At 39.8% G+C, this 19,718-nt stretch overlaps 1 protein-coding gene across 1 annotated transcript in view; it reads left to right on the top strand.

Moving 5' to 3' along the window:
* The window catches only part of grm2a (glutamate receptor, metabotropic 2a), a 42,427-nt gene that overhangs the window by 2,477 nt on the left and 20,232 nt on the right, over positions 1–19,718 (top strand). The window contains exon 2 of the mRNA XM_007570419.2: positions 12,819–13,572. Within this exon, the coding sequence (XP_007570481.1) occupies positions 13,045–13,572 (528 nt within the window). The 5' untranslated portion in view covers positions 12,819–13,044. The remainder of the gene's footprint in view (positions 1–12,818; positions 13,573–19,718) is intronic.

The following is a 19,718-nucleotide window of genomic DNA, read 5'->3' as shown; positions in this document are numbered from 1 at the left end:
CCCATGTCTTGTTTCTGGGAGAAGCCAGCAGATTTTATTATTATTATTATTATTATTATTATTATTATTATTATTTAAATTGAGGTATTTGAACAAGAAAAGCAATATGAAGGTTTTAATATCAAAAAGCTTAAAATTAGTCTCATTTGACTGAAACACAATGTCCCAGTTGAAATCCCAATAAAGTTTATTAAGCCCATGTCACAAACATGTTGATGTTTGTGACGGTAGAACGGAAAAAAAATAAATAAATTCAGTCGTCATTCCCATATAAGAGGCACATAGATAGTCTCTAATAGACTTGTCTACAGTTTTCTAACAGTGAAATTTGTTTACATATCTTATCTTCTCCAATGTACATTTTGGAAAGATAAATAAATATCTGTCCACATCAGGCCGAGAAGAATTGACGTGTGTGTCATCTTTATATACCCGTGTAACTGAAAGTCATGGATCGCTAATGAGCAGTTCTTAGAAACCGATCACAAATGAAAGTACAAAAAGAAAACACTTCAGTTGCGCTTAGGAATGAACGAGTGCTAGGATTGTGATTACATCTTAGCACTGACTTTTCTCAGCTAAATAAATCTAATAATAAATCAAAAACAATTTCTTAATCAAAACGACTCATTGTGCGACTATGCTAAAAATTTGTTTTAAATTGATTTTTAACATCTTTTCCAGAGGTGGCAACAAAGTCTTCTGCATCTACCAAAAGACGCAGAAGACTTCAACGCCACCCTAACCCTTATTTACTTTTTCTCAAACAAGTTTAAAAGTTCCTCACACTTGTGTAAAAAAAAAAAAAATGTTGTTGCACACTTTAGATCTACACTCAGGTCCACTCTAGCAGAAACAAATATTCAACATCGCAGCGGAAACGAACCTTGACCTTTCTGCTCTCTGGGTTTCGAGTTAAAGCATCAGTCTTGTTAACATCATTCAAAGCTTTTACACCCAGGCTGTATTAGCCACCTGCCACTCTGCATGAAGACCAGCTCTGCTCCCATCAAAACTGACAGCTTAATAGGCTAGTCTTGCGTACGGCTGAACAAACACACTCACACACTGATGTGAAGGTGACGCACATTTTTTCGTCCATGCGAAGCCTCGCGTGTGCCGCGAACCTATACCGTTTATTTTTATTTTTAAATTTGCAGTGTTTCTCCAACAGTACGGCTAAAAGACACGGCTGCTCCAATCAGCCTGATTGCGGCTGTGCCATGGCAACCGATAGCTGAGAATACATGTTGGCTTTATTTTTAACGCATCCACACGAATGGAAATGGCTACACTGTTGTTATAATTCCTATTACTTTTACGCTTTAAAAAGAAAAAAAAAAGAAATAAAAATCCACGCAGAGCTCCTTTGGACAAATGCTCTACGCTTTTTTTTCACTGTAGATAACTTAACGAAGCCAGAAGCGGGATGCATCGAACTAAAACAGCATTGTACCTCGTGCTGCTCAAGCGGGGAACATTCGATCACGGACTTATTCAGGTGAAGGCACAGAAAAGCTCGCCATTAATTAGTAATGTGAGTCCTAAGTAAGCTGCACTAATAATTTACATTGTGAGTAAAAACCAGCTGTTGCCGGCTCGCCCAGCTTCAGCTGCTCCATGTTTCTGTCTTCAGCTGAAAAGGGATCACTGTCTTGATGGAGAACAGTTCATGAGATCTGAATTTCTTTAGATGTTCATAAAAACCTGGATGTGTAATTTATTCCTCATGAGATACCTGCAATAAGGAAAGACGGGAACAAAGAGAAAGCGACCTACCAATCGTACAACAACGTGACTGAAGCTGACCCGGACAATGTGACTGATCGAAAAAGTTCAGCTGCTCTAAAATTACTGGTAACTGAATGGGCGCTTGTGTTGCTAATTATCGATGCTGATCATGAATCATGAGAGTAATAGTTTTAAAAAAGTAGCAGGAGTAACTCTGCTTTCCCGAGTTACAAGCAAAATCCAACAAGTAAATCGAATCATTCAATCTACAGAAATGATCGTTACTCTGGGTCGCCTTTGGACGTGCAGGTTCCACCCTCTGGAGTGATTTTTGATGAAGCCCAACTCTGCATAACTGCAGCTATTTTTTTGTAAATGCCCAAATCTCCAGCAAACAAACACAAACAAACAAACAAACAAAAAAACATATCTAAAAGAAAATGTGCTTCAAATATTGGTTTTGGAACTGAGTGTGTCGTCGTTTTAACGTTGTGGCTGCATTTGCTATTCTGAGAACTGAGTTTTCTTCTTATACCAGAGTTTATCATTAAAATGTAAAGGAAACCTTAAATGAGGCAATGAGGAATAATGGCCGTCTCTTTTCATTTTGTCATACTTGTGAACTATCTAACTGTGTAATGTGTATCCTTCATTTCTCTCAGTGACATGGGACACATGTAAAACTTTTTGCTGCACTTCACAAGTATTTGTGATTTTTATCTAGGATTCATAATTTATTTTGTTATTCACCAGTTTGACCTGCCTTTGGCTCAGCAGAAATTACACGGCTACAATGCATCAGTTAGGATTCGATGGTATTATTAGCAAAAAAATATATATATGATGAGAGATTTACAGTTGTATGCTTTGTTTTCAAACCGTAGACTGTTTCAGATGCTGACAATGCACCCACTCACCAAATAATTCATAGCTAAAACTCAGTGATTTGTTGCTTTTTAAATATCTGTTATGACTTTGATCAACATAACTTTACTGTAGTCTCCAGTAGGACAACCTGTACTTAAAATGTGTTTTCAATCTATTCAGGAACGATCCTGAGGAACAGCTTCCCAGATGCATTATTTACTGCAGGGACGAGCTAAATCGAAATGAAAGCAGCTAAAAGGGACAAAATGACCGACTGAAATAGAGACGATACCGTGTGACTGTGGGATCTTGTAAAAATATCTCTCATTATGCAGAGAATGAAACTCATTTTACACATACGAGACCTAAATTAGAAAAAGATGAAGCGGCTTCGTCCGAGCTGCAATTCCCGTCCTGGCACACAGATTTATGGTTATATAAACGGCAAAGTTTTGTCACGGAAAAGCCAAATGATCTCATGTTTTTTAATGTGTAAACTAATTTAACTTCAAATCATTAAGTATTCTGGTCACACTGGAGCACTTCTAATGACTTGCTTAAAAGCCTCCTACTTTTTCCGGCCACTTTTCTGTTTCTTTCTATTTTTTTTTTTTTTTTTTGTGATGGTGGAAGCTTCAACGAAACCATCTCAAACAAAGGAGTCTCACTTTAGCGCCACATTGAGGGCAGTCACTGGGCTCGCAGCAATGAGTGTTCAGACAAGAAAGAGAGTGAATGGCTGTTTAATGAGTGAAGTGGCAACGTGAGAACCCAAAGAAGGGATCCCCCTCAGCAGGTGATGCGAGAAGAAAGAGGAGGCAGAGGCGGAGCTCAGCCAGTAACCTGCGAGGACAGGAGGATGCAAACGTAAAGATGGTGGCACAGCATAAAATTTGCTGTGCCTTCGATCAGATGTGTCGAACTGAAGGCCCGAGGGCCAAACCTGGCCCGCTATAAGTTGTTATGTGATCCTCTGGATTCTGCAGGGACACACAGATTGAACCTGCATGATAACAGCTGTGTGCTAAACTATTTTATCATTCAAATCGGAGCAGTTTTTATCTGTACGCTGCCAAATTAAATCAATGTGAAGAGGTATTCAATGTTATTTAAGAAGTTCTCAACAAATTCTTTAATTTTTTAAAAAACATTTTAATATTTTAATAGTTTGATGATGTGTAGTTTTATCAGTATATGCTGCCACTTCCTGAATGGGGAGAATCATTTCTCTGGAGGAGTTGAAATAGACGCATTAATCGAATGTAAAGACAAACTATCATACGCAAGAATCCAGAGGTGTAAGACAATATTCAATAAAAAAAATTAATTAATTATGAAATAATTAAGATTCTAAAAATAAACATAAGTGAATACATGCATTTTATGTACGAAAGCATCAATTTCATACATGCATGCTGCAGCACATGGTGTCATTGTGGAACTGCCCAAATGAATTTGATTGGTCTGAATTTGACTCTGTGACTTTTAGCCAATCAGATGATCGACTCCATATATGAGAGTTCAAAGTTATTAATGGTGTAAGACTGCAACATAATGATGATGGACTAATTAGTTTAGTACTGAAATATAAATGTAAACGAAAATGTAATAATAAATGTCACCTTTATTATTGCCTAGTTTTTTCCAGGCATTAAAAATATGCTGATATTTCTGAGTAATTAAGGATAAGAGTAAATTCATTTATTTGAAGTCATCATTTTTATATATGATTTTTTTTTTATTCAGCCAGTAATTTGTTTATTACATTTTGATCGTTTTGCAAGAATGTCTCAAAAATATCCATCAAGTTCAAGTTTAACCTTTAACTTCCTCCTCATTCTCTAATTGCTAGATGCCTAAATGGCCTCACAGGAAAAGGTCAGTGTTTGTAGCAGACGTTTCGTCATGTTAATGATGTAGCTCTGCTGAGTCTGCCTATTGTCCCTTATTAGACCTAGATATAAATATCTGGTTGCTTAAGTATGCTCCAGATTTCTCAGAGAAATTTTTTGTTGATTTGTAAACGTTAAATGCATCATAAAAAGCTTTTGAGAAATGGATGCGATTTTGTTTGTGTGTCACCGGAGCCCAAAAGTATGTAATATCAAGTGGTTACAAAGGGCCCCCACCTCTTACTTGCTGACAGCAGCCACACGCCACCATGAGCAAAGTTTAGAAATAACATCTTAGTCTTAAAATGAAGTGTTAACATGTCTGCTCCCGGTAGAGTGGTTCATTTCCAGAATTGATCCACAACCTTCCCAAATGTCAAAGTGCCTCGAAATACGTCTAATTTATACAATGCGAGATTTTTTAAAAGTGAGTCAAAGATTCAATTTTTCTGCATTTTTTTCAGTTTATAATTATAAAAAAAGTCACAAAGAAAGTCTTGTTTCTCACATCCTTACCAGGTGCTATCCATTATCTCACCTGGATTTGATAATCAGTCTTTGGACAAACATATTTAGACAATCAATTAACGCAAGGAGTTGCAATGTAATAGTTGGTAGCACGGTTGCCTGGCAGCAAGAAGGTTCTGAGTTCTAATAATCGTTTTTCTGCATGAAGTTTACATCTTCCTGTGCATGAGTGGAGTTGAGTGAAAAAATGTGCTGTGCTCACAACAGCAAGTAAATAAATTTAGCAAAAAAAAAAGGAAGGAATGTATTTTTGATTGATTAATGTAATTTTTTATAACGTTTCTTACTGCTCCTAAAAAAAACTGTTTCCAGATTTGCCAAGAGGCATTGCTAGTTGACCAAAAAAAACAAAAAAACATTTCCATATTTTTTGTGCAGTTCCTGTCTGTGGTTACATCAAACCTCAAGTTGCAATTTTGACAATTACGTCATTATGTTTCTTTATGGCTACGCTCCAGCCTTTTACAACCTGCCAAATATGAATGTGCTGAAAGCATAAAATGACCAGAAATTACATTCACTTGTCAGACCAGAGAAATTAGAGCAACTATTATGTCAAACAGTCATTCCATGCTTAGCGATGTTGGCTTATGCCACGAGAGTTTTTCTTTTCCAATAAAAATAGTGATTTGGTGGGATGTTGGTCAGACTTGCACATGCACCTGCTTAGTATAACTCCCATTTCTCATTGGCACATTTTGTGATTTGAATCCATCTTTGGAAACATAATATCAAAAAGTTTAATACAAATGTGCAACATGTTTTTTTTTTTTTTGGCTCTAGTGGCCCTTATTTTAAAGTGCTAATGACAGGAAAGTCGGGTAGTGAGAGAGAGGGAAAACATGTAGCAAAGGTCTCCAGGCCAGGAATCGAACCTGTGACCGCCGTGTTGAGGACTAAGGCCTTCTTACGTGGGTTGTGCTTAACCCTGCGTCACCACAGCACCCCAAAAATGTGCAACATGTTTAAAAGAAAGATTTAAAAAAAACAAAACAAAACAGATATTTGCTCACCTTTGCAATGTTTTCAGTCTTTTAACATGCAAAACTCACCACTCACCACTGACTGGTGTAAACCAGGCTCTTGTTCTACACTTTCGCTTCATTCAGAGGGTCTGGACTCTCTGCTGTTGAGAAACAATTGGTTACTGGGGTGTGGAGTCTGTTGAGGTTGTAAATTTTACCCAATCGCTAACGTTTGCCCGTGACGTATATAATGTGTCAATTCAATGCTAAGAAGCTTGCCAGAGACTGCCTGCACTGTAACCAACTGTTCTCCATTGCGAAGAGAGAAGTAGCGATCCAAACGAGGCGGCTGTTAATGTCAATTCAATATTATAATAGTTCACTTCCACCGCTGCCTTTGCTAAAAAGCCAGGCGGACTGCAAGTCTAGAAAATTGACGTCATTGTTCACAACTTCTAAATCTACCTGAAACAATCCAAGTCAAGAGGAGAAAGCCAAGAATGTGCTGGAAGTGAGAATCCTTTAGCAAATCCTGTGGGCCTAAACATAACTGTTTTCTTTTTAAGTTGTTCCTCAGAAAAGCTGTAACTTTGGAAAATGCTACCAGTACAGACCACTTCAGGATCAACATTTACTCCATTAGCAAGTTTGCTTTAAAGTATGCTCTGTCTGAAACATTTTCTGCAAATGATATTTTATAAGCTGCAAACTGCAAACCTGTAAATACACAAGTGTGTGTCGTGAGAAGCTTTTGGTGGAACGGTGTATAAACGGCTCAGTTTCCACAAACAAATCTCTGATTTTGGTGGTTTCTTTTGATGCCACCAGGGGAGATTTGGGATGGAGAACAAAAACATCCTGATGAAAATGAAACCAATTTAAATATTCATAGGTCATTACCAAGTTTAATTCTCCACAGGTGCTTCCAACTTGAGTTTAAATTATTGTTTGTGCGGGTCAGCGCGCACGCGTACGCACGCGTTAGCACTCTTTGTGCCTCCCTTCCCTTTACAAACGATCATCTTCAGAGCATCCCCCCCCCACCAAGGACCCCTTCTCTTTGTCAGCTTGGAAATGTGATTTTAGGGAAGCCTGACTTCCATTACCTTTGCTTCCTCTCAGCGACGCTCCAACTCATTTCACCTGGGATCTCCAACCTGCTCATCCAGGCTTATGGCTGCACACACACACACACACCGGATGACCTCCACTCTTCAACACTTTCTGTCACCTGGGGGGATATTACCATATTAATGCTGCACTTCCACTCCTAACGGAAAATGAGTGTCATAAAAAAATCAGCATCCTTCTCAAACCTTACCCTTATTTCTCTTTCGCTGCTGCCCACACTGTCATGCAGCCCCCTCCTCCTCTGCTGCCCACACTGTCATGCAGCCCCCTCCTCCTCCCCGCTCCTCTCACATCTGCCATCTTTTCTTGTAATTTTACCCCCCGCCCCCCACATTCCTCCCAATTCCCTCACACAGTCTAGTTTGAAGTGTGCAAAAATGCTGGCAGGCTTTACTCTCTCTTGAATTAAAAAAAGGCCATCTGGTTAAAAGGGGATATGGAGATGACTTGATAAGACGAGAAAGAAAAAGAATAAGAGGCATTGCTTTTCTTTAAAGTTTGAGCGTGCACACCAAAATCCTGGGTGGGATTTGTCGAGTGTAAATATTGCTGTTCGCAGCTGTGATTTCTACACACACACACGCACACACACACACACACACACACACACACACACACACACACACACAATAAAATGGGCTAGAAACAATACCCAACAGGTACTGGATAAAAAGAAAACCTACAGAGGAGAGGTTTAAATCCTGATAGTGTCGTCTAAGTCAGGCAACGTCTCCAGATGTCTGTCTTTTCCATTGAGGGTTAACGTCGATGCGTACAGCGTTTTGCTACTCAGTCCATTTTTTTCCACCACCTTTTGTCACAACCGTAGACTTCATTGCGTCTTATTTGGATTTTATGTGATAGAGTGAAGGGTAATTGTTTAAAGTTCATCATGTTTGAAGAAGGATTCTGTGTTTTCAGATTTTTAGCTCAGTTGTCCTCTAAAACATTCAAACGCGTAAAAAAGCAAAACCGAAACGAAGTCACAGACATATTTCCCGGTTTGAATCCGTCACTACTGACATTAAAGAAGAGCAGCGGACAAAGACGATATAGAAAATGAATCCACTTGCAGGATGAAGGTGTTATTGCCAATATGAGTTTTGTTTTGTTTAAAACTCCTGCATTTGCTGCAGCTCCCACTTTGGGATTTTATGACTCGTCTCGTGCGGTTTCATACGCTGTCGAGCCGTTCTGTGAGGAAACGCAGCCCCGCAGCATTAAGCAGGTTTTGTAGTCATGTTAAATTGTTATTGTCAGTGTTTATTTATAACGCCAAGCCATAGGAGTGACTATTGAAGAGGAGCTTCACTTGTTGAACCGCGGCTGAGAGAGCAAACGGGAAAGCCTGAGATCCCGTTATTTTGAGCAGAGCCAATAAACAATCTTCTAATGTTAAATGCCTCAGACAAGAAATGCGTCATGCAACATCTTCCTATTTACACAAAGAAGTTTTTTTTTTCTCAAACTGTCACTGTTTGAACAACGAGGATAAGCGGCCACATTTACGTTGCAATTTAACATTTAAACGTTTCTAAGCAGAGGTTTGTATTTTTTCAGCTGTTTACGCTTGAGGTGTGCCGGCTTTTTAGAAAGCAAAAAAAAAAAAAGTCTTGGCAGGAGTCTCCTCGCTCTGGTCAGGGTTCCCAGCTCTCCCACAAGACCGTGGACCATGCATGATCGGGCTGGCCCACTTGTCCTGGTCTGTCTTCCACTTTCTCTTCATCCCCTCCATCTCCTGGCATGTTTCCATGGAAACAACAGTGCAAAAAAAAAAAAAAAAAAGAAGAAGAAGAAAAAAAAAGAGGGGGCTGGCGAGGTGAGAGAGAAAGACAGAGAAATCCCAAAGAATGTGTTTTGCACTCTGACTCCTGTTGGGTTTTTTATGTTGTTGTAATAGGCAAGTCTATATTTTTTAAATGGAAAAAAAGAGAGAAATACAGGCGTTATTATCGCTCTGCTCTGTTTTCATAATCTCCCATCGATACAGTTAATTACCACTTGCCAACCTCTTTGCCTCGTTGGGGTAAAAAGGATACGAGACAGACCGTTCTGGTTTGATAATTTACTCAGATAAACTTCTTAACACTCTGTCTAATTAAGCCTCTGAGAATCGAGGCGACTGACACCGGGGACTAGCAGCATAAATCCCTGGTTTACAACTAAAACTATGAGTGAGAGTGTGTGTGTGTGGGGGTGTGTGTGTGTATGCGTGCTTTCTTTCTGGTGGGTTCGTGAAAGCACAAATATGCATTCTTAAGTGGGAGCTCATACGAAAGCCCTGTTGCAACTCGCTCAGGTGGAAGTCTCCTTCAGCATCAGCTCACATAACTGGGGTTTTTTTCTCTCCATCATCAGCAGAACACCTTTCATTATGCACGACTGCAATGGCTATTTATAGCTGCTGTTCACCTGTAGTCTTCATATTACAGCTGGGTGTCAATCATGGGCAGGACTTAGAACTAAAACACACTCTGAAAGAGGCTCAGAGGCAAGGACTCAGTTGAAATTATGGAGATCAACAAAACGAGAGACATTTATTGAAGAATTTAGGACGCGTCTGTGCCGTTCATATAAATCATATCGATTTTCAGGAAACAAACAAACCGAGAGCTGGTTTTTTTTGTAGGCAATGCCCTTTGGCAACCTTGGTAAAGTCATGTAAAAGCCTGTAACGTTCAACTGCAGCGATGTAAACTGACAATGAATCATTTAGAAACCTTAAATTTGAAACAAATAGTTAATATTGACCCATGTTCATTTTTGTAGTAGAAACCACCAGATTTTTGTTAAAATTACCCGATATTTTAAAGAGTCCATAATGCCGTGGACAAGGTTCTTGGGTCCTTTGGAGGATAAATGGGCCCACAGAGTCATAGATTTTCTACCGTCTCTAGAACTGAATTGTTTTTCTATGTATTATTTCATTGCTTTTGATGCTAATTACTGGCATTCCTACCTAACAACCCGCTGACATGTTGATACTGTCCAACAGTTAAGGCCTTTCCAAATGTAATGCCCTTCATGTCCTTCTCGCTATCATTTAGGGGGAAGGCAAATATACATTCTTTTTCTAATTTGTCACTGTTGCAGGTGTAATCTTTGAAAAGATCTACATGTGTCTGTTCTACTTAAATGTCGTGTTCTCTTATTTTTTAAGACTAGATATGAGAAATAGAAAAGTTTGTGTTTGTGTTTCCTCCAGGAAAAGTGCTTTTATGTAAATATTAGTCATGATTTAGCTACATTTGTTTTATTGGAATCTCTAGGGGATACGAAATTAAATGTTTAACTTTTTAGATCAGAGTTTATTCTAAGAAATAGAATAATAATTTCTTTAAAACTTTTTTTTTTTTTGTGCTACCATAAGCTAACTGGTATAATTTAAGCCGCTCTGTTAGAAATTAGTGGCTTTTATAAAACTATATATCAATGCAGAGAATTTAATTTGATATTTTACATTTAATTCCCGTTAAATACATGGTTAGTTTGTTGCACAGTTCAGTGCCATAAAAGTTCATATTTGTCTCTTTAGTATAGTAAAATACGCAATCAATTCACGTCAATATTTAAACCTGAATAAGGGCCCCATAACTACTTTTTGTGTTTCATTTGACCAAATTATTTACTGGTTAAAATGTTAAAAGAAATGAATGGTGTAATAAAGACGAGGCATCGCTTATTAAAGTGTAACAAGCAGTTTGTCATGTTTCTGAGCAGCTTGGATGCACAGATGTTTTGACTCTTTTTTTTTTAGTTTAATTTATATTGTGACTTTGCAGATTAAACTTGCATATTTGTTCATTTTCATGAACCCTACAACTGCACTAACCAACCTGAAGACAGATTTAAATCCTTAATCAAAGATAAAAGGCTCCAATGTGCTAAAACAACAACAACAAACAAACCTGTTAACCAAAGTTACGATTCTTTGGATTACATCCTATCAACTGAGTCAAATAGCGACCTATTTTTCGTTTTTGCTTGGAGCTGCTTTCAGTAATTTACCTTCCTCTTTCTCTGTTTAATTTCTCTCTCTCTCTCTTCTTTTTGCATGAAGTGTTTGTGTTTGAACAGTTGATGTGACATGACAAAATGTTCCCCGAGGATACGTGTTGTTACCGCTGCAGCCTGTTGTAGTACAGGAGTGTTCAGTCATGTGATCATAAAAGAGTTGCGCAATCATCTTCCTTAAAAGAAAAGTGAAATGAGGTCACACACACAATAGAGCAGCGAGAGGAGAAGCCAACAATTAAAATACGACGCAGGTCTTCTTAAACTGGCCAAAGATTAACTGTGTTTTTGCTGGAGACGCCAGAAAACCAACCGGAGAATGTTTGCGTTTTTCTTTAGCATGCTAACAAGCTTCTGTCAAAACTTATTATTGTTGCTGTGGAAACTACAGTTTCTATAGCAACATTTTTAGCATAGTAAAGGTCTGCTAAATTGTCACAGCCTATGTTTTCAACTAACACGTTGGACACGTCAAGAAAAAACGAATCGATTAATATATTAAAACAAACGGTACCTGAGCGACGTCTGAAGCGATTCGGCTCCGTCAGCGGCGGCGTTTATATAGAGGTCCATGAAACCCAGCTTTTATTTTGAAATCCCACTTCCGCTTATTCGCAGTATAATTTTCTTAATAGCTGAATTTGAACTTGGACCTGAATGTTTAGCTATGAACTAAATATTTACAGCAACCTACGTAGGTAGTTAACAAGCCAAGTATTTAGCTGGAAAATTAAATGTTTAGTTCGGAAAATGAATATTTAGTTTGCAAACTAAATATTTAATTTGGAGCTAAATATTTATTTTGTAAACAAAACATTGAGTTTGAAAGATAAATGTTTAGTTCACTATTTAGCTAGCTTATTTTTTTTATCTAAATATTTAATTTAAAAGTTAAATATTTAGTTTTCAAACTAAATAGTTTGTGAATTAAATATTTAGTTTGAAACATTTCTAAATGTATAAATAACATGTTTAAATGTGACTGAAAAATGAACTCTTGCATTTTTTTTACTCAGGTTAAATAAACCTAAATATTACTGTTAATTTCCTACTGTGTAACTTTACAAATTGTGAGATGTTCAATGCCAGGCATGTTGCAATAAACTAAAACCATTCTTTCAGTTTCTCCACAACGTTGTCTCTGGGTCTCCTGCTGTGTTCCTTTGTCTTCATGATCTTGTTTGTTCACCAAAATCCTCTAACGAACCTTTGACACCAGAACAGCTGGATTTATACATACAAAATAAATAAATAAATAAATAACACATTTGCACTCTGCAGGCTAGTAAGGTGATTTCTAAAGGACATTTGTAGCATTTTACAAAAGGATATCAGAGTAAATTGGACTGAATACAAATGTGCAAAACACATATTTTCTTTGTAAAAAAGACAAAACAAAAGAAAACGTCTAACTTGTTTGGGGTTTCTAGGAGTCAAGACTGCAGAGAAAAAAAAAGAAGTGTCTATTTAAAGTAGATTAATGTGTGATATGTTTAGTTACACGCTCATTTATTCCTCCTGTCACACCAAACTGCCTAATTCACAGAAATATTAATTTACTCATGCAGATGCTGTAAAATGTTTCCACTGAATGAGTCTGTCTCTGGCAGACACAGTGTCTGTGAGACAAAGGGATCATTGTACTTCAACTCCAAAGCTCTGACTGAAATTCCCTCTGTTTGATCTGCAGGCTGTAATCTACAAACGCTCAGAAGAAGAGACGGACGAAAGGGATGGCGGCGATGCTGTACATGGCCTCTGTCAGAATAAAAACAACAGCGCTTTGAGATTTGCTGGTGCTGCTGCGCCTTTGAGATTTTTCTTTTTTGTTCCTTTCGGTGGCACCATCGTCAGCTCTGACCAGCCGCTGAGCAAGACCCCACAGGCAGGACAGTGTCATTGTTTTCTCCAGGGACATGTCATTGGGGAAATCCCCCACGTGGGGGGTGCGCCCCGTGCCCCGACCCCTATGGCTGTCCCATCTCGGCCTGCTCTGTCTATGCGTTTCCCTCTTTACCCGGGCGACACACGGCCTGCCTGTGGTGGCTTATAACACGGACTCCAAGAAGGAGATCACCCTGGAAGGAGATCTAATGATTGGCGGCTTGTTTCCTGTGCATCAGAAGGGCGAGGGGTTGGAAGACTGTGGGAAGATCAATTCACAGAGAGGGATCCAGAGACTGGAGGCGATGCTGCTGGCCTTGGATGAAATCAACAGAGATGAGCGGATCCTTCCTGGGATCAGACTCGGAGCCCACATACTGGACACCTGTTCCAAGGACACCTACGCTCTGGAGCAGTCCCTGGAGTTTGTCAGGGCCTCGCTCACCAAAGTGGACGACAGCGAGTACACGTGCCCTGACGGTTCCTACGCCATTCACGATGACGTCCCTCTCGCCATCTCTGGGGTCATTGGAGGCTCCTACAGTGATGTCTCTATCCAGGTAGGCATATGTGATGAGTTTTACTGTTTTTACTGTAAGACAGCCTTTTAAAGACTCTATCAGACGATGCTTGGAGCTATTGTGGGCTGGAGAGAGAAGACATAAAGCAGGATTCAGCTGCGAGTGTGAAATATTATAACGGCCCACTTAGACTTAAATACCCCTCGCAATTACCCTTTGCAAGATCTTAACCCTGGGACTTAATGAGTATCAGTTCCACAGGAGGATCTGTTTACCTGAACACAAATCTGCCTGAGAGATCTAATTTAGAGGATCTCTTTCTCTTCCCCTGTAATTTACACTTTGGCAGTGGTCCTGTCAGAGGCAGACGAGCTACAGATGTTGCACTTGGGACTGGCTGACGGGATGACTAGCGACAGCCTGATTACGCTCTGCTCCTTTTGGCTCATTCAGGCTGATACGAGGAAATCTCTGCTAATTGGCTCTCCGAATCCTTGGCTGTAACGCAGTTTCTACATCGGTGCGGTTCCAAGTCATTGTGAAGAGGAGACGGTGTGTCCTTTTGGAAATGAGATTTGTAAATATCCACAAATATGCATGCTCGAAATCATTAAATCAGAGACATCATCATCATCCTGACTCAGCCAGCCAGAGGACAAAGTCTTTCTCGCTCACTTCAAAAAGCATGCTTCGCCTCACTTCAGCTGCAGCCGCTTCCTGTTCCAGATATACGCTCCTTTAAAGAAAGGAACGTACTTCTGCCCTCCTAGAAATATAATTGGATTCAGATCGCTTCTAGACCAAAGATGATGATGTAACCCTGCCTGTGGCTGTCTGCTTCCCGTTGTGAGTAGCCAACAGTTTCTGTCAAGTTTCAAGGTAACTGGATGGTTAAAACGGAGACTCTTCCTATTTTAAGTGGCACAGAGTCGACAAGGTGTCAGATATTTTAACACGATAGCATCCGCCACGCCCCTGCGCCAAACGGCAGCAGCTTCAACTGCTCGTCCAAGGCAAGCTGAATCCGTTCTTTCATGTTGTTTATCCCACATTCTGGTCCTACCGTCTGACTGTTGCAGCTGAAATTGAGACTCATCAGACCCGGCAATGTTTTTTTCAATCTATTTTCCTCCAATTTTGGTGAGGTGGTGCAAAACACTTTTCAGCTTTTAGCAGACAGGAGGAACGCCTGGTGTGGTGTCGTTGCCCATTTCCTTCATGCTGCGCGTTCAGAGACGGCATTCTACATAGCTCAGTTGTAACGTGTCACGTCAAAGCAGTCGGCAGATTCCCCTCTGACCTTTGAAATTGACCTTTGATATTTTTGTCCACACAACCGCTTCCCATTGCTCCATTTCAAACCACTCTCCAGAAATATGATCATGTGTGAAACTCCCATAGATCAGCAGTTTCTGATCTAAAAAACTAACAACTTAACTGAAATCAGCAGTGATTGTCTTTAATTGTGTAGGCTGTTCTAGATATTGAAGAGCTTTGCGAGCATCTACTGTAATGATGACAAAACAGCATGACAGTACAGTACAGTCATGAGCGCACAGATCGAGGGCTCCCAGGGAAGTGATGTAAGAGGAGGATTCAGAGCAACGGTGGAAGGATTCCTGGTGAAAAGCACACAGCTTGGAAATAAAGGAGTTGATAAACGAGGTGTAATTTTAGCGAAACCCTGCATCTGGGACTCCTTAGAGACTGCCCTTGTCTTGTGGTAATTTATGGATGTGCTATTAAGAGCCTGAGGTCTGCCTGAGCTTCTATCTGTATCTTCCCCATCAGTGGGAGTAAACCACAGGACACAGCTCTCTTTCTCACCATGAATAGCTTTCTGCACTGAGATACGGCTCTTTGTCTTGGCTGGCCGGCGAGTGTTTAATCATGGCAGCATAAATGTGCTCATAGCAAGCGGCCTGTGACCGCGTAATTATTTTTTTGCACATTCGTAAGGCTTTAAAGATTTGCTGCGTAAACCGTGCCCTTTACAAATAAGATGAGGTGTATCTTTGTAGACGTTTTATTGCCCAGCTGATGATATTATTACACAAAGATATGTATTTGGGGCAAGGGAACGTGTGGCATTTCTGTGCTGCCGCTGGATACGATCTCCACCTAATTTCTTTGTCCTTTCCAACTGCCTGGTTTGTGCATAATCTATAGCCTGTCAGACCTTTTGGTGAACCAGCCCCGCTGTGTGAAAGGTTACAAAGTCTGCCCCTTGGTGACAACAGCAGGCGGTTAATACAGACGGGTATATTTCACCTCGGAGGGAAGGCAGTTATAGGAAACACAACAGCATCCATCTAAAAAGCCCCTCGCTGTCGAGGCGACGTAGAACATGAAGGCAGAACACGGCAAAACCAGCAGGTGGTAAGAACGCCGAGTGCCGTCTAAATGTGTCACAACGTCAAATTGTGTTGCTGTGCTGCTGGTGTTGTGTGGTGACAATCGCAGATACGAGGGCGGTTCTGGCTCCGGGCCCGGCCGCGCTGGCGTTATACGGGCACAGATTGAGTTGAAGCGAGAAGGCGAAGTTCTGTGACGCTCTCTCACAGGCGAGGCCCCATCTCCCCCCCACCCCCCATCTGTGGCTGCAGCCGGGCTGTCTGGTGGCTTGGCAGAGGTGTGCAGGCACACACACAGAGGATGTCGAGCAATCGCACCAACGGATCGTGTTTCACAGAAACACTGAGACAGTGACGGGCAGACGTAAGCGCGGAGAAGGAGATGGAGTGAGTCACATGGCTTCGTAACGCTCGACAAGCAAAGCCTGGATCTTATGAACAGTTAGAGGGAGGTCTGTAGAGCCATCTGGACAGTTTGAGTGTGCTTGCAGAGAAATTTCTGTGACTCGAGTATTTAGCCTTGAACATTCCCCTCGTGGTTTTTCCACGGTGACCTGTTTACTACATACAGGCTCTTAATTTACGCATAAGGGCCTGAACTGTTGCCCAGACACACGGTGACCCACTGGAGTTAATCATGTTTTGCTCATTGGAAGCTTCAGTGGGGGAAAGTATGGAAAAAGTCAAGCAAGTTTACCATTCAGAGGTGACCTAAGGTTGCAAGAGGCACTAAGCAAAGCTGAATTCAGAGGCCCTGCATTCCCCACTGTGCCACAAACCTCTTTTTCATTTTAACCAACTTCAGTGATCTAGTGAGACGCATGACTGCCCACTGCAGCAGCACAGCCCAGAATGTGATTAAAAAAACATGAAATCAGACCTAGACTGCATTAAAATTTGATTGTTTCATAGTAGTTTTGGTTGGAATGTGTGATAGATGCTAAATTAACTATGACCGTTTTGACTGCTAATTGTAGCAGTAGAGAAAAAATAAAAGGGATGATTTCCAGCAACAAAACTGTAAACAGTTGTTTGTAGAGAGCTGATTTGATTAAAGTATTAAATGTAAGATGTAGAACAAAAATGAATGGCTGTATGTAAATGTTGTGTTTGGCAACCAAGAAATCTGTTGCTATTAGAAACTGTGGATCACTCATTACCTGAGAACAACATTTAGCTACTTTTATAAACTGTGGAGCACTTATTACTTTAGGCAGAAACAGAAACATTTGTATTAGTTAGAACAAACTTAAGATCCAGAAAAACTCCTTCTACTTTATAAATTGTGCAGTATTTATTCTTAATTAGAAATCCAGGACAGGAATATTTAGCTTTACACTTCACTCAACCCAGAGCAGGAATTAGAGCAAACTTAAAATCCAAATCTTATTAGTTTATCTAGAGAAACTTAGCTTAGATCAACATTTATCATTAAACTTTTAATATAGGAGCAAGACCTAGAGAAACTCCTGTTAGTTTACAAATCTAGAGCAAACTTAAAAAGTACCATCATCTAGTTTTATAGACTCAAACATGGAGAAGAACCAACATTTAGTTTTATCAAAACAAGAATCCAGAGAAACCTCTACTATTTTATAAATTATGGATTACCTATTCTTATTCTTATTCTTATTAATCATGGGGAACCGATATGTAGTTTTATACTTTTGCCTTTTTGTCTTTCTTTTGGTTTGTTGTTTTGTTGTATTTCCTTCATGTAAATCACTCTGAACTGCCTTGTTGCTGAAAATGTGTATACATAAAATTACCTTACCTTACTTTACCTATTACAAAGTTAACAGAAGGTTTGAACTGTCGGTAAGTTTAAATTGGGAGACGCCTATCGACCATAATGGGCAAGGATCGCTTTCTGGGTTTCTAACCAAACAAGTAGACAGAGATTTAAAGAGGAGCAGCAAAAGCAAATGAGGTGGATTAGCTTGCTAACAGCTGATGGTGTCATCCAGTACATGTGACTGTGACGTATCGTCTCTGTTGCCCAGATATTGAGCATTAGCATGTCATGACAGACATGAGACTGTCATACACCAACAGTCTTCACTCTTGAGAGCTGACAGCATCACCGTCTACACCGTCTAAAGACGAAAATGAAAACAGAACAGAGCAGACATAATGCAGCAACTAAAAAATCTACCAGGTAATCCGATTTTGCTAATGGTCCTACTTTGGAAAAAAAATGGGGGTTCAAGAGGATCCTTAGAAAGTTACCCTAGTTCCTGGGAAAACATCCTGCAGCACAAACTCTGCAGGATGCAACTCTGAAGACATATAAAATGTCATAAAATATATTCATATGCTTCAACAGGCTGGCTGTTAGAGCGTATTTGCTTTGTTGCCATGATTTGTCTTAAATGTGTAGATTAATCCAAACCATGCTGTATCCTCCTATTACAGCCCAGGAGCATCTTGCCTCAAGTGTTTGCTTTTGAATAAACCATGAACAAGCCTGCTTTTGCTACCCAAACAGCAGATAGTGCTGCTATGTCTGCCTCACTGGTGAGAGAGAATCAGCAGGCAGAGGATCATAACCACCAGGGCACATAAGAAGGACGACACCTTTTGAATATCAAGCTCTCTAATGTTCGCAGAACAAATCAGTTACAGGAGGAAATCTCTGAAAGCTGTGGGACGCGTACAACAACTTTTCATGAATTCATGTAAAGTGAGATTTCACCATTCGGGCAATTAACTAAAAGTGGCACGTTCCAAAACTCACAGAACCCATAAAAACATTGATGATTTAGCATATTGTATTTAGGAACTTTCAGCAATCCGATTTAAATCCATCACACATAACTCTGCTTCATTTCAGAGAGGCTCCCTCTGATACGAGAGCACCGATGATTCATGCAGAGGATTTATACACTAAAACTCACATATCTACATCAGGAAGAACTATGGTGATAAGTGGTTTCGTGGAAATGCATCATTCATAGATGAAACTGAATAATGTGCTCTGAAATTGTGAATAATTGACAGTGATTGGATTATTCAGTGGCTCGGCAGAATCCAATATACGAGCTGTTGAAATACATACCGTGTCCACCGCTCTGCGAACGCTCTCTGAATATAATGGATCAATCTCACAACGAAGTACAGTGAGCAGCACCTGAAAATGATCAACCAAATGACATTTTAGTATCAAACCGTGCACCTCTGATGCAGTTGTCTCTAAATTAAGAAGCCTTAATGTCACAGAGTTACTAATTTCACGATTAAATGATGTGCAACTTTACACTTAAATGCAATCTTGACAGCTGCATGACTCCAGTGGCACCAACTGAGTATATCAGATCAATTTATTGTCATGTGATAGTTTGTTAGCTTACAAAAAGATAGAAAGCATTTCCTGGGAGATCTCCAACAGATCAGTGTAAAAAGAATTAAAGTGTCATAAATTACACAACATGGTAGAAAAAACATCCAAGCAGCATCTGAGCATTTTGTCAGCTGGTGGCAGGCAGCTGTTGAGCCCTCCACTGATTCTGATATTAATGCTTTTCAAGTGGAAGCAGTCAAAAAAAAAAAAAAAAAAGTTAATGAAGAGGATATAAAAAGTCTCTGATAATTAGACGAGGTTTATTTAGCATCGATCAAGTATAATCACACTTCAACCTGAACCTTTAATTAACATAAGAAGTGATTAAGATATACATTCAGCAATAACTCAGTTAAACAAAAATCAACACAAACAAACAGGAGTTGTGATTTGGCTCCTCCCTGTAAAGTTGCGCATTTCGTTTTCAACAGGCTTCTCATTAAAACCATGTGGCTAAATTAAAAATCGCAAGAAATCATCTGGCACAGATT

This window comes from Poecilia formosa, unplaced genomic scaffold, assembly GCF_000485575.1.
Source record: "Poecilia formosa unplaced genomic scaffold, Poecilia_formosa-5.1.2 Scaffold260, whole genome shotgun sequence".
In the NCBI taxonomy this organism is placed as follows: Eukaryota; Metazoa; Chordata; class Actinopteri; order Cyprinodontiformes; family Poeciliidae; genus Poecilia; species Poecilia formosa.
Note: the sequence above shows the minus strand (reverse complement) of the source record. Positions and strands in the feature narration are given on the sequence as shown.